At 45.1% G+C, this 13,597-nt stretch overlaps 3 protein-coding genes across 4 annotated transcripts in view; all 3 read left to right on the top strand.

Annotated features, from left to right (window-relative positions):
* Nucleotides 1-3,545, top strand: part of map3k22 (mitogen-activated protein kinase kinase kinase 22) — a 32,971-nt gene extending 29,426 nt beyond the window's left edge. For both annotated transcript variants that reach the window (XM_037456186.2, XM_037456185.2), the window contains 2 exons: nt 540-717; nt 2,390-3,545. In XM_037456186.2, coding sequence (XP_037312083.2) covers nt 540-717; nt 2,390-2,618 — 407 coding nt within the window. In that variant the 3' untranslated portion in view covers nt 2,619-3,545. The remainder of the gene's footprint in view (nt 1-539; nt 718-2,389) is intronic.
* A 1,456-nt stretch (nt 3,546-5,001) lies between these two features.
* Nucleotides 5,002-9,950, top strand: cry-dash (cryptochrome DASH). Its single transcript, XM_037455603.2, has 14 exons — nt 5,002-5,299; nt 5,937-6,109; nt 6,424-6,517; nt 6,616-6,746; nt 6,853-7,001; nt 7,430-7,518; nt 7,624-7,697; nt 7,800-7,889; nt 8,003-8,082; nt 8,163-8,222; nt 8,333-8,490; nt 8,628-8,747; nt 8,881-9,057; nt 9,515-9,950. The coding sequence occupies exons 1-14, from the start codon at nt 5,237-5,239 to the stop codon at nt 9,620-9,622; spliced, it is 1,566 nt and encodes a 521-aa protein (XP_037311500.2). The 5' UTR covers nt 5,002-5,236; the 3' UTR covers nt 9,623-9,950.
* A 272-nt stretch (nt 9,951-10,222) lies between these two features.
* Nucleotides 10,223-13,433, top strand: myd88 (MYD88 innate immune signal transduction adaptor). Its single transcript, XM_037455604.2, has 5 exons — nt 10,223-10,665; nt 10,943-11,074; nt 11,759-11,936; nt 12,441-12,532; nt 12,630-13,433. Exons 1-5 carry the CDS (start codon nt 10,356-10,358, stop codon nt 12,785-12,787), a joined length of 870 nt encoding a protein of 289 aa, XP_037311501.1. The 5' UTR covers nt 10,223-10,355; the 3' UTR covers nt 12,788-13,433.
* Nucleotides 13,434-13,597: the final 164 nt, after the last annotated feature.

Raw genomic sequence — 13,597 nt, 5'->3', positions numbered from 1 at the left:
CCTCATGCTGGTGAAATCGGCTGGTCTAAAAATGTCCCCACACCGGATGGAAAGGCTTTTATGGCTCGGCGGGCCCCGTACCGCCGTGGCTAAGAAGGGTGAAATCTACCGTCTGGTGGGGGGAAAAAAAACAAAAAGATCGTAGATGTCACAGGACGCAGGCAGGCCCTGTGAGAGCATGTAGGTGGGTGGGACTTTCCAATCTCTTTTCTGCTGCACCGCCATCCTAAAGTGGGTGTGGGGAGGGAGTGACGCGTACATTACGTCACTGATCAAACAAGTGGAGCTTCTGGAGGAAAAAGGGGGATAGCCACCGCTTTGACACTTTGGAAATGAGTCTGCCGCTGCTGCGTCACCACAGACTCAGCCCATCCATAGGAAAAGTTTTACCTTTCCCCCGAGGTGGTATCCGCGCCACATTCATTGAACCGCCAAACCGTAAAAGTGTCCCCGACAGGATTTTGGCAGTCCTCCGGAGAGACCCCCTTTGAGCAAAATGTCTGAGCTCATTTTTTTTTTTTTTTTCTTCGTTCCACCAGGTGCAAACATCCTGAGAGACTCCTCGGGGAACGTGAAGCTGGGAGACTTTGGAGCCAGCAAACGAATCCAGACCATCTGCATGTCTGGTACGGGAATCAAGTCTGTCACTGGCACCCCCTACTGGATGAGCCCGGAAGTGATCAACGGGGAGGGCTACGGCCGCAAGGCTGATGTATGGTAAGGAATCTGAGCGGTTGGAGCTGTAATGAGGCCCACAGGGGATACTAGACTGCCGCAGCATAACGTTATTTATTGCAAGAAGAAAAATACACGGTCGCAGTGAAAGCAATAAAGTGAAAAGCGATACAGGCAGTAATAGAGTAATACAATTTAGCAGTCGCCAAGACATGAGTACTACCTTAGATGTGAATTACCAAATGCAATAATAATTTGTGTTGCAGGGTGAATTCACATGAAATCTTGTAACATATATTTAAATGCAGGTAATACCACATTTGTAAAGTTTATGGTGAGATTACTATGTTCTGCACCCGGGATGATTCAATGCTGCTGACAGTTCAATTCATAAAATACACTCACCGGCCACTTTATTAGGTACCCCATGCTAGTAACGGGTTGGACCCCCTTTTGCATTCAGAACTGCCTCAATTCTTCGTGGCATAGATTCAACAAGGTGCTGGGAGCATTCCTCAGGGAGTTTGGTCCATATTGACATGATGGCATCACACAGTTGCCGCAGATTTGTCGGCTGCACATCCATGATGCGAATCTCCCGTTCCACCACATCCCAAAGATGCTCTATTGGATTGAGATCTGGTGATTGTGGAGGCCATTTGAGTACAGCGAACTCATTGTCATGTTCAAGAAACCAGTCTGAGATGATTCCAGCTTTATGACATGGCGCTTTATCCTGCTGAAAGTAGCCATCAGAAGTTGGGTACATTGTGGTCATAAAGGGATGGACATGGTCAGCAACAATACTCAGGTAGGCTGTGGCGTTGCAACGATGCTCAATTGGTACCAAGGGGCCCAAAGAGTGCCAAGAAAATATTCCCCACACCATGACACCACCACCACCAGCCTGAACCGTTGATACAAGGCAGGATGGATCCATGCTTTCATGTTGTAGACGCCAAATTCTGACCCTACCATCTGAATGTCGCAGCAGAAATCGAGACTCATCAGACCAGGCAACGTTTTTCCAATCTTCTATTGTCCAATTTCGATGAGCTTGTGCAAATTGTAGCCTCAGTTTCCTGTTCTTAGCTGAAAGGAGTGGCACCCGGTGTGGTCTTCTGCTGCTGTAGCCCATCTGCCTCAAAGTTCGACGTACTGTGCGTTCAGAGATGCGCTTATGCCCACCTTGGTTGTAACGGGTGGTTATTTGAGTCACTGTTGCCCTTCTATCAGCTCGAACCAGTCTGGCCATTCTCCTCTGACCTCTGGCATCAACAAGGCATTTCCGCCCACAGAACTGCCGCTCACTGGATGTTTTTTTTCTTTTTCGGACCATTCTCTGTAAACCCTAGAGATGGTTGTGCGTGAAAATCCCAGTAGATTAGCAGTTTCTGAAATACTCAGACCAGCCCTTCTGGCACCAACAATCATGCCACGTTCAAAGTCACTCAAATCACCTTTCTTCTCCATACTGATGCTCGGTTTGAACTGCAGGAGATTGTCTTGACAATGTCTACATGCCTAAATGCACTGAGTTGCCGCCATGTGATTGGCTGCCTAGAAATTAAGTGTTAACGAGCAGTTGGACAGGTGTACCTAATAAAGTGGCCGGTGAGTGTATATTCATACTGTAATAAACGTGCAGTAAACGTGTCAGTTACATGTCGTTCCAATGTTCTGACAGTCAACCACATCTGCCGTATGTCCTCAGGAGCGTCGCCTGCACTGTCGTGGAAATGTTGACTCAGAAACCTCCGTGGGCCGAGTACGAGGCCATGGCGGCCATTTTTAAGATTGCCACCCAGCCTACGAAGCCCATCCTTCCGGAGGGCGTGTCCGACGCCGGCAGGGACTTCCTGCGGGAGGTGTTTGTGGAGGAGAAGTGGCGGCCCACCGCCGACGCGCTGCTCAGCCACCCGTTCGTCCAAGGCAGCTTCTGAGGCCTGCCGACCCCCCCACCCCCCCACCCGCAGCTCGCCTCCCCTCCTCGCCTGCCCGCTCCATCCCCAGGACACTCCGCCCACCCTCCCCACCCCCCCCCCCCCCCTCCAGCCTCTTCTCATCAACATCACTCGCAACTTCCTGTCCTGCCATCTATCGCCAGCGTCTGCCTTGTGAGGAGGCCGGCACCTCTCACCAGCTGCCTCAACCCGAGATCACTCACCGAGAGGCCGGGGAGGCGGCTGCTGGACCTCCTGAGTCCTCCGAGGCGTGGCGGCGTTTCACCCCCCCCCCTCCCCCCGGAGGGGACTGAGGAGAAAGCACTTAGCAGTCTCACAGACTGCTGTCCTTTTTAAACGTGAGCACGGGGGGGGGTGGGGGGGGAGTGACGTGAGAGAGCGGTGACTCCTCAAGCTTTCCCGGCGCTTACACTCCTTCGCCGACGCAGAAAAGCGTCTTTCTTTAGCCGGGATCGCGAGTGACTGGTTGACAGGGATCACATCCGACAGTGCTGCGAGTCAGTCATCAGCCTCACTGATCCGATCGTCGAACCGAGATGGTGAATATGTTTCTATGACGTGCTATAACACCTTTAATTAAAGTCATCTCGGGCCGATGGCTTTTCTATTATCACCTAAAGAAATGTAAACCTATTGTTGTCAACGCCTTACAATAAGAGTTTGTAAGTAAGAATGTCTTCTTTTTTTTAAACATCTTTGGAGGGTTACGTCACCCTATTTTTAAGGCGCCCAGAACAGCCTTTAGAAGGATTGCCAATGTTGCACTTTTGATATCACGCATTGAAACATTTCCAACATGCAGGATAATCAACCGAGATATTTTTCTATATGAAACATTTTTTATATCATTTCATAAAGAAGAATTGTGTATAAAAGAAGAAAAAAAAAAAAAAAAAAGAACCAAACCTTCGCGTCAGTGTGCAATGTCGATTTAAGCAATACCAACACTACTGTTGGAGTAGGTGACATCCATTCCAGCTTCCCAGGCTGAGAGCCTCGAGTCCATCGGAAGAAGTGGCCAAAGAAAAGTTGCAGAAACCTCTGGCTAAAATGAATGTGCAGTATTAGTCACATTGGTTTCGTCTCCTCAGAGCCCTGTAGCCTTTTCTATGTTACGGCAGCTTTTGTGCAAAGTAGCCTTTGCACAGACCAAAACCAGATGCACTGACGTCACGTTGTGGCGTCAGCATGATAAAGTCGCGGAGTTCAGACGGAAGCATCCCGTTTACATTTTTGTTGTAACTTCAGAATGAATCCAGTCACCCCATGCCTTCACTTTGCTTTCCACACTATCTGAACGGGACACGCAATGACTATGCGTGACAGCACAACGCCCTCTGCGCGATGTCGTCTGAGAGGATATTACAAGTCGCCAAAAAAAGGGGTCATGGAAGAAATGTGGAGCCAAAATGCTTGAGATGGAGAAGAGATGAAACTCAGAGTGGGGTTTTTTTTTCTCGATGTGGGACTTGTCCGTGGTATAGTGGAGCTCAACGAACGATCAAATCTTGTTCTGACCCTCGTCAGTGCCTTATCGGAGTCTGCCTGTTATCACAAATGTTCACTGAGAAAGCCGAACGCTTCTTAATGCGGTAATAAGGTAAAGTGGAAGGTGTTCAGTAGAGAGCACACACAGGATTTGCTGAAGCTATTTTGTATGGAGAAAAAAAAAAAAAAGATTATACTGTAAATACATGTTGTTCTGCACTTTTGTATGAAATTTCTTTACATTATATACAAATCTATTTGATGAAATGGCAACGTTATACAGTAGGTTGTACTGTGGTTTAGACAGGAGTAGGTATAATCGTCTCTCGGAGAGCTGGTCGGCAGTATGAACACGCCGAGAGGCCTTCGATTGGGACCGTTTGTTTTGTCTTAACGACAAAGCCTTGAAACATAAAATGTATCAAGTCATTGATCTTTTGTACATTTAACTTAATAAATCCAAGGTCTAAGACTATTTCCCTGTGTCGTTTTATTGTGTTTCTTGTGAGCGCATTTCCCTGAAAAGTTTTTTTTGTCTAAATATTTTTGATAATACCGATTCAAAGCACTACATTATCTGAGGTTTACATTATATAATAAATCAATTACAACGTTTTCTCAGCAGGTTTTGATTATCCATTAAAGATAATTCTTGATCCATTTGTAGCTCCAATTTATTAATGATACAACCAACGCTTTCCACCTTTGCAATTATTATTATTTTTTTCTCTTTAGTTAGAAATGTTCATAATAACATGGATTGTATGTGATATATACTTTATTAGGTACTTTTGGAAAATCTACAAATATTAATAGCTAATAAAAAATAGGTGATATTCTTAACCCCTTTCAGTAAAGTCTCCTGCATATTATAACATGCATGTAATGACGTAACAATTATCCATCAGAATCGGTCTTCCGACGTGTCCTTGTGAACCGTCTGCACTGAACGCCTTACGAAACCCGACGTTTGGTAACAACGTGTCCGACGACGTGACGGAACCAGTCTGCCCGAGCAGCAGGCACCGAGGACGGGGCAGAAGCGGCTTCGCGACACCGACGAGTTGACCTGCGCTGCGTTGTTGAAGTATATTGAAGTATATTGAAGTATGTCCACGTCGCGCACCATCATTTGTTTACTGAGAAACGACCTGCGTCTCCACGACAATGAGGTGAGTCCACGAACGTCTCACGAACGGCGAGGAAACGAGTCGTTGTTTACGGTCAGAGCCCCGTTTTAAACCGACAAGCACACGTTTCCGGTGGACGTCGTGTGGCTGCGTGTAGTATTAGCGTTGTCACTACGGGGACGTGTTGAGCATAACATTAAACTGTTAGCTAACGTTAATAAGTAACAGTTAGCATGAAGCTAGTTTTTTTTCCGCCAGCAGCAGGAGCAACATTGCGACTTCCGGTTTTTATTAGTTTAATAATTTACAGCCTGTTCTTCACAGTTCCGTGACTAAATATATATTTTCAAAGAATCTCCCAATTTTACTTTTGTAAGAAAATTAACTACGGGTCTTATAGTTATTTAGGAGAATATTGGCACTAACATTAAACGTTATTTAACGTACGACTTCTGGTTGGATTTTTCAAAATAAAAGATGGCTTTTCAAAACTGACCAGATATTAATTTTGTTTACCTATAGTTTCCCAAAATAGCTAAATAAATTTCAAGTTATTTGTTTTAACTAGTATAAACCATAACACACAATTATATTTTCAAGAGAGTTTGAAATTGACTAAAGTGTTTTCAGAAAATCAAAGATGATCATATTTCCCATATTTTTAACTCTTTACATGCAGCTTTTCCACTGGGCCCAAAGAAATGCAGAGTACATTGTCCCACTATACTGCTTCGACCCCAGACATTATGTGGGAACGTACAACTACAACCTACCAAAGACCGGGCCTTTCCGCCTGCACTTCTTACTGGAGGGTGTCAAGGACCTCAGAAACACAATGCTCAGCAAGGGCAGGTAACTAAACAGCTGTTCCTTGACTGCTCTTCCTGTATGTATCCCCAATGCATGCGTCTTCCTGTATGTATCCCCAATGCATGCGTCCTATCTTGTTCTATTTGTGTTGCTGAATATGTCCAGAGTGTAGATTTGCCTTTGTTATAGAATTTTAAAACCCATAATCTTTTTTTAATTTTTTAATTTTTACAAGATTAAAAAAAAACATTTGTACAAACCGTTTATTCACTTTTGCTGCTCTCTACCCCGGATGCAGCTCATATCTGGGACTCATTTTGTGTCCATGTGATTCTTTTAATGTGTGTGTGTGACAGCAACCTGGTGGTGAGACGGGGTAAGCCAGAGGAGGTAGTTGCAGACCTCATCAAGCAACTGGGCTCTGTCAGCACTGTGGCGTTCCATGAAGAGGTACTTCCAACTAGTCTTTCTCTCCCCTCCCCCCCAAAAAAAATTGCGTCTCAATTACGCCTGCTCGTGATTTTTAGAGTTGTAACTTCACGTTCCAGGTGACCTCGGAAGAACTGAATGTGGAGAAGCGAGTGAAGGATGTCTGCGCGCGGATGAAAGTCAAAGTTCACACCTGCTGGGGCTCGACGCTGTACCACAGAGACGATGTTCCCTTTCACCACATATCCAGGTGAGCCAGAGGATACGGCTGTGCTGGGAGACAAAGCATCCGTGTTCCCCTTAGCGTCCTGTTTTGGATTCTGGGAGATTAAGGGCATTTCTTCCTGGTTTGTCAGGCTGCCTGATGTGTACACTCAGTTCAGGAAGGCAGTGGAGACCCAGAGCAGGGTGAGGCCTCTGTTCCCGGCCCCTGAGCAGCTAAAGCCGCTCCCTGAAGGGCTGGAGGAAGGAGCCATTCCCACAGCAGAGGACCTGGAACAGACAGGTGAATAATGACCCAAGAGAGATTCATTCATACAATCTTGCACTTTTCCTTTAGTGTCTTTTGTGTTCTGTGAATTTCCTGAAATGTCTTATCAGTATGATTACAAAAAATTCCTGTGCATTTATTTTATGGTCTTATTAAATTTACTGTTGTATAAATGTCTATACATGCTGCTGGCAGTAAGGAAGCACAAATTGCTCATTTTATGCAGCGCCTCTAATAAGTAAATCGACACTGCTGCTATTTTCAGGATTCAAGAGGCAGACTGCTGAGCATAGATTTCCTCATTAAGTGCCAGCGAGCCAGCAGACCGGCTCAATCTCTGTGTACAAGATTAAGCTTTGCCTTTCCTAATGCACATCAGGGACAATTTAACACGTATGAAATCAGTAGAATGCTGAACTTCTTCTCTTGTTTGGTACTCGTAGGGCCCGTGACTGATCCTCGCTCAGCCTTCCCCTGCAGTGGTGGTGAAAGTCAAGTTCTGGCCAGACTCAAACACTATTTCTGGGACACTGTGAGCACGGCACCATTACAAACCGGCACTAGTTTGCTGCTTATAAAATGTAGAGAAAAAAAACACTGTATTAAAGATGTAATAAATACGTTTTCTGTTTCGTAGGATGCAGTTGCAACCTACAAGGAGACTCGTAATGGCTTGATTGGTATGGATTATTCTACTAAATTTGCACCGTGGTAAGTGTTCTTGTATAATTTCATCTACTGCTGAATTCCACCAAGAGATCAATGTTCCATACCTATAGATGTATCACTAAAGGTGTTCCACATGACTTGCAGGCTGGCGATGGGTTGCATTTCACCCAGGTATATTTATCATCAGATCCAGCAGTATGAGAAGGAGCGAACAGCCAATCAGAGCACATATTGGTGGGTCCGGACATGATGGTGGATACAAAACAATAGAAATATCAAATCTACTCTACTATAAGCCACGGTTTAGTCACAAGCAATACAAATGTGTCTTCATCGCTGTCTTTCAGGGTCATTTTTGAACTTTTGTGGAGGGATTACTTCAAGTTTGTAGCCGTTAAGTACGGAAACCGACTGTTTCAGATCAAAGGTAAAATTAGTAAATCTTTTCAACATTAAAAAAGGGCAGCATTATAAATGAACGTGAAGCTCATGGTGGTTATATCTCAGGACTTCAAGAGAAATCCGTTCCGTGGAAGAAGGACATGACGCTGTTCAATGCTTGGAAAGGTTTGCACCACCCTCGTACTTCACAGAACATTCGGCATCGAAAATTCAAGTAGTGTCGTTGAAAGTGTACGCGCGGTGCGTTTGCATATCTCTCTCATGTGCTGCTGCAGAGGGACGAACAGGAGTGCCCTTCGTGGACGCCAACATGAGGGAGCTGGCAATGACGGGCTTCATGTCCAACAGGGGGCGGCAGAATGTTGCTAGCTTCCTCACAAAGGACTTGGGCCTGGACTGGAGGATGGGGGCTGAGTTGTTTGAATACCTCCTGGTAAGCAGGTTTCTAAGATAACGGATTTAACTTTCAAAAAGAGGACTCCTATTTTTGGAACATGCAATAGTTTGATTTGGAATCTTGTGGATTAGCCATTGTTTACGTGTAGATTCTTTTTAAATGTTCCCCCAAAGATTGACCACGACGTCTGCAGCAACTATGGGAACTGGCTTTACAGCGCCGGCATCGGAAATGATCCCAGAGAGAACAGGAAGTTCAACATGATCAAGCAAGGCCTCGACTACGACGGCAATGTATGATTGAGGACACGCATGTTTGTTTCATTTCCTTTTGCACTGTTCGGAGTCCCCCCCCCCCCCCCCCCCCAGCGGTGACGGATCCAGGAGAATGGGACACACTGGCGTTGACCGTGTGTGTCCGCTTTAGGGCGACTACGTGCGACGCTGGGTCCCCGAGCTGCAGGGGATCAGGGGGGCTGACGTGCACGCGCCCTGGACCCTCAGCACCCCCGCGCTGTCGCATGCTGGCGTGTCCCTCGGCGAGACCTACCCCACCCCCATCGTCATGGCACCTGAATGGAGCAGACACGTTAACAAGAAACCAGTGAGTGCGTGAGAAAAGGGAAGTGGAAAGTGTGATTAGTGGTTTCTGCTGTGAAAGCAGTTATTCAACCTTGTGTAAACCACGCCGTCTCTTAATATCAAAAGGAGATTTTCCATAGAAACTTCTACACAAACAAATGGTTTACTTTAAAATCAATAATCGAATCCACTAATAAAGTTATATATAACAATACATCAATCACATGAGCCATTTTTCTGCAGAATTAGTACTTTTACTTTTCATACTAAAACATAAGCTGCGTTCCCTTACTAAAGTATGATTTTAAATGCAATACTTTTCCTTGTAATGGTGTATTTATACATAAGTAAAGGACCTGAATACATCTTTCCCCTCTGGCAAACAAGGACACCTATTGAAGTGTTTAAAAAACTGTAAATGAAAAAATTAACGTTGCGTGGCAGTAAAGGCAAATGTTTGTGTTGCTGTGTTTTGTCAGAGTGGCGCAGGGCCTTCGCCGAGAGGGAGGAAGGGCCCGTCGCACACTCCCAAGCAACACGGGGACAGAGGCATCGATTTCTACTTCTCCAGAAGTAAAAATCTGTGAGCCGTCTGAAAGGAAACGCTCAACAGGCGGACGGATGCTCATAGGACGGAAGCTCCAGTGACGCAGGACGTGCACCGTCGCTGTAGAACCGGAGTTGTTCGGGAGAAGTTGTCCTACGAGCATTTGAGGAAATGCATGTGTGACTTGAATTCCAGAATGTGGTGCCATTGTTTCTTGGTAAACATAACCCCCAAAAGTGCCTTCAATGCACTTGTTTCCTGTGACACTGCAGCCAGTTGATAAAATCACAATGTGGTTTTAAGTTTGAAGCAGTGGAACATTATCAGATGATTTTTTTTATGCAGATATTTTATTTTCCTTTTTATGCTTCAGAAATTTCCCCATCTGTGACGGTTATACAATAAAATTGTGAAATGGAGAGATTTTGTAGACACATTTCTGCCTTTTAATGAGGTGATTAAAGGAGCGGAGAGGTGGAGCCAATCTTTCTGTGAACTTGAATGAACATGAATGTAATCAGCAATACAAAAAAATCCTTTAAGTTCCTGGTCACCAAATACCAACTGTGCAGTGGGGGAAGCGCACTGTTTGGCCCCACTGGTGCCCATGTAAACAGCAACTCTCCTCCCCCTCTCGTGACGCGGCACTCCGCGGCTTTCATCACTTCCTCTAGTTGTCAGACTGAGGAGGCCGGACGTGTTACTCTCGTTACAATGTTTCGCGGTTTGTTTTTCTGAACTAAAGCCCGTCGTGTCCGGAGAACTTTGGAACTATGGCCTGCGTGGATTCGGAGGTTGACTTGTGGACCGTTCCTCCCGTCGCGCTCAATATGGGCGTGCGTAAAAAGTTGGGACTGTACCTGAACCCCCGGAACGCGGTGGCCGCGGACTGGATGACCGTGGCTGAGGGAATGGGCTTCAATTACCTGGAGATAAAGAACTACGAGGGGACTAAAAGTCCCACCGAGTCGGTCCTGGAGGACTGGCAGGCCCGCTGCACCGACGCGACGGTCGGGAAGCTGCTGTCCATCCTGGAGGAGGTGGAGAGGAGTGACATTGTGGAGGACCTCCGTCCCCTGATGGGTGCGTTGGTGTCATTTGGACTTTTTAAACTTCCGATGGCGCAAATATCCGTCACAAGCAGTAATCATGTAAAGCGTAATGGTGCTTTTTTTAGCGCGCGCACGTGCGTGCTCGCGCTGTCGCCACTTCAGGAAGTGATTCACACGCTTCAATTCTCCCGTTGCAAAATCAATTTAAGCGTAAAGAAAAACTTTCTCTGTGAATTATTGTTTTGTGCAATTATGTGCGTATGCGCGTGCACTGTCGTTTACGTGCGCATCTATTTTTTTCGTGCCAGTTGAGGACGTCAGGAAGTACTGCGAGAACCAGAAGAAGAACGCTAAGCCGCCACTGCAGGTCCCAGAGGTGGACAGCTGTGTCCCTCGCACCACGGAGAGGATTGGAATCACGCTGCAGGACGACCCCGAGGGTCAGTGCTTGGTGAAGCTGCTGTTTTTTACATCTAGAAAAGATCTACCGGGCAAAGCGTGCATTAATTCATTGAATCATTGATTCTTCAAAGAAGTTATATGACCCTCGGGTGATAAAACAATATACATTCACAGAAGTACTTCTTTTTTTTATAACTTTCTATCAGTCTCCTCTATTGTTGTAGTATTTCAACACCGAAAAACAATAGAGTAAAGTCCCAAGAGTGTGTAACTCACCCACTGCAACAGTAAAACACACTGAATGAGGCCCAGATTTAGTTAATGACCATTTTGCTGCAAAGATTGCACAGCTGTTGTCTGTACAACTGCAAGAAAATAAATTGGGATTATGCAAGATGAAAAGAGGAAAAAGACCTTCAACAATTAGTGTTACTCATGTCTTCATAACAACCTTAAATGTCATGTCGTGGCCCGCAAAGTTATTACAAATGCGTGACTTAGCAATGTCATGTCATCGTAGCACTCAATTCAGATTTCAGAGAGTGACTGCGGCATTATCTTCTGTGGTGAGCTTTGACACACTTTCGAATTCAAATTGTCACTAATCACTCATGGCTGCACAGCCGCAAGTGGTCATGTGGATTTTTTCTATCCTGCTCATACTTATGGAAGTACAAATATGTGTTATTGAATTGAAGACAATGTAACTGCGTTGAATCCAGGTGCTCCCGAGCTGTTCGACGCCTTCATCTGCTACTGCCAGAAGGACTTTGAGTTTGTGCGTGCGATGATCCGCGAGCTGGAACAGACCGAGTACAAGCTGAAGCTGTGCGTGTTTGACCGCGACGTCCTGCCGGGCTCCTGCGTCTGGAGCATCACCAGTGAACTCATTGAGAAGAGGTGGGGATATCGACACGTGCAAAGCGCCGGCCCTTCTGTTGCGAGTCTGTGCGAAGTTACATTACATTACGTGTCATTTAGCTGACGCTTTCATCCAAAGCGACTTACAATAAGTGCATTTCCACATAGCGATACAAACTCAGAAGAACAAGTAACAAGAAAGTACATTTTTCATCAAATAAGCAGTTTCAAAAACATGTTATAGAAAAGTGCCATTAAGTGCTACGATTTGTTATAGTGAGCGTGTAGTGAAGTGCGAAGTGAACGCGGCCTTCTGCTCATTAACAGCTAACACAATAAATCCCACCTTTTACGGCTCCATGTTAATAATCTGCGCAGGGAGGGGGGGGGGGGGGACATTTGGGATTGAGATTTCCTGGAAACAAAAAAGCTGTGATAGTTCTCATAACCACGTCTCATTAAAGCGCCCAGAAAGCAAGAAATCAAAGTTTTCTTAAAATATGCCTAATATCTATAATTGCTATTATGTGACCATCTGTGCAGGTGCAAGAGGATGGTGGTGGTGATTTCTGATGAATACCTCGATAGTGACGCCTGTGACTTTCAGACCAAGTTTGCTCTGAGTCTCTGTCCCGGTAAGTTGCATTTATGTTACGTTAAACAGCTACATTCGTCCGACTTATGTGTGTGCATGCACGCTACTTATTTTGTCCTTTCTTTCTATCTATTCAGGAGCTCAAAATAAACGGCTTATTCCTGTGATGTACAAGCCAATGACAAAGCCGTTCCCCAGCATCTTGCGCTTCCTCACCATATGCGACTACACTCGGCCCTGCACACAGGCCTGGTTCTGGGTACGCCTGGCGAAAGCGCTCTCACAGCCTCACTAGGACCAGGCCGTTGTTTAAAGGTGTTGTGTAGGGTTTGGATAATGACCAAAAACATCCCAAGTTAAAGCATATACTTTTGTTCGTGATCTGCGTCCTGGTGGCTCCTGAACACATTCTGAGGTTATAAGATATTAAGTATTATGATTGAAGCTATTTGGGATGACATTGAGATTTCTGGATATTGTCACTATGAAACTCGAGCTGCACAAGGATACCAAATATTAGTTCTCACTGCACATAGCCATTATTAGATTCCAACAACAATAACATAAGATGTGCCTGCCACTGTTTTGTATTTATGTGGGGAGTATTGGCACACAGGATGTGTTAGGGGACGATCTACAAAATTATCTATGATAGTTTCTTTGCACTTCCTCTATTGACTCCATTCCTAGGTGAGATTAGAGATTAATAGGAAGCGCTGTTGTGATTCTGATTCCACTTATTGAATGTTACTGCCTTCTGACACCTGCCTTTCCATTTGAATTTGTACTTTTTATGTATATTGAATTGAATGTACCGCTATGTTGAATAAATGGTCTAAACAAAATATTTCTTACACATATTTTAAATGTATGATGATTTTTATGTAAAAATAAAAAGGCTCTGTACTGTCACAAAAGCGCAACATGTTATAATTTTCTCCAGCACGTGTCGTGATTGTGTAAATCCTGCATGTTATAAAGTTACCAACAGAGGTGTCGCTATTCGAATGCTGTAAAAGACTCAGTAAATTTTACAGTAACAGATGAGCATCCAATCATAGAGCAGAAAACGAGTGTACTGTCCAATCAGAGGACGGAATATTCC

This window comes from Pungitius pungitius, chromosome 19 (assembly GCF_949316345.1).
Source record: "Pungitius pungitius chromosome 19, fPunPun2.1, whole genome shotgun sequence".
Lineage (NCBI taxonomy): Eukaryota > Metazoa > Chordata > Actinopteri > Perciformes > Gasterosteidae > Pungitius > Pungitius pungitius.
The sequence above is the reverse complement of the archived record's forward strand: the minus strand, read 5'-3'. Positions and strand labels throughout refer to the sequence as shown.

Excerpts from the sequence above, each read along its gene's own strand:
- myd88 (XM_037455604.2), top strand. The coding sequence starts at position 10,356 with ATGGCCTGCGTGGATTCGGAGGTTGACTTGTGGACCGTTCCTCCCGTC. Across the intron at positions 11,075-11,758 it reads GCTGCAGGACGACCCCGAGG|GTGCTCCCGAGCTGTTCGAC; the intron begins GTCAGTGCTTGG and ends CGTTGAATCCAG. Across the intron at positions 11,937-12,440 it reads AGTGAACTCATTGAGAAGAG|GTGCAAGAGGATGGTGGTGG; the intron begins GTGGGGATATCG and ends CCATCTGTGCAG.
- cry-dash (XM_037455603.2), top strand. The coding sequence starts at position 5,237 with ATGTCCACGTCGCGCACCATCATTTGTTTACTGAGAAACGACCTGCGT. Across the intron at positions 5,300-5,936 it reads TGCGTCTCCACGACAATGAG|CTTTTCCACTGGGCCCAAAG; the intron begins GTGAGTCCACGA and ends CTTTACATGCAG. Across the intron at positions 7,519-7,623 it reads AACACTATTTCTGGGACACT|GATGCAGTTGCAACCTACAA; the intron begins GTGAGCACGGCA and ends TCTGTTTCGTAG.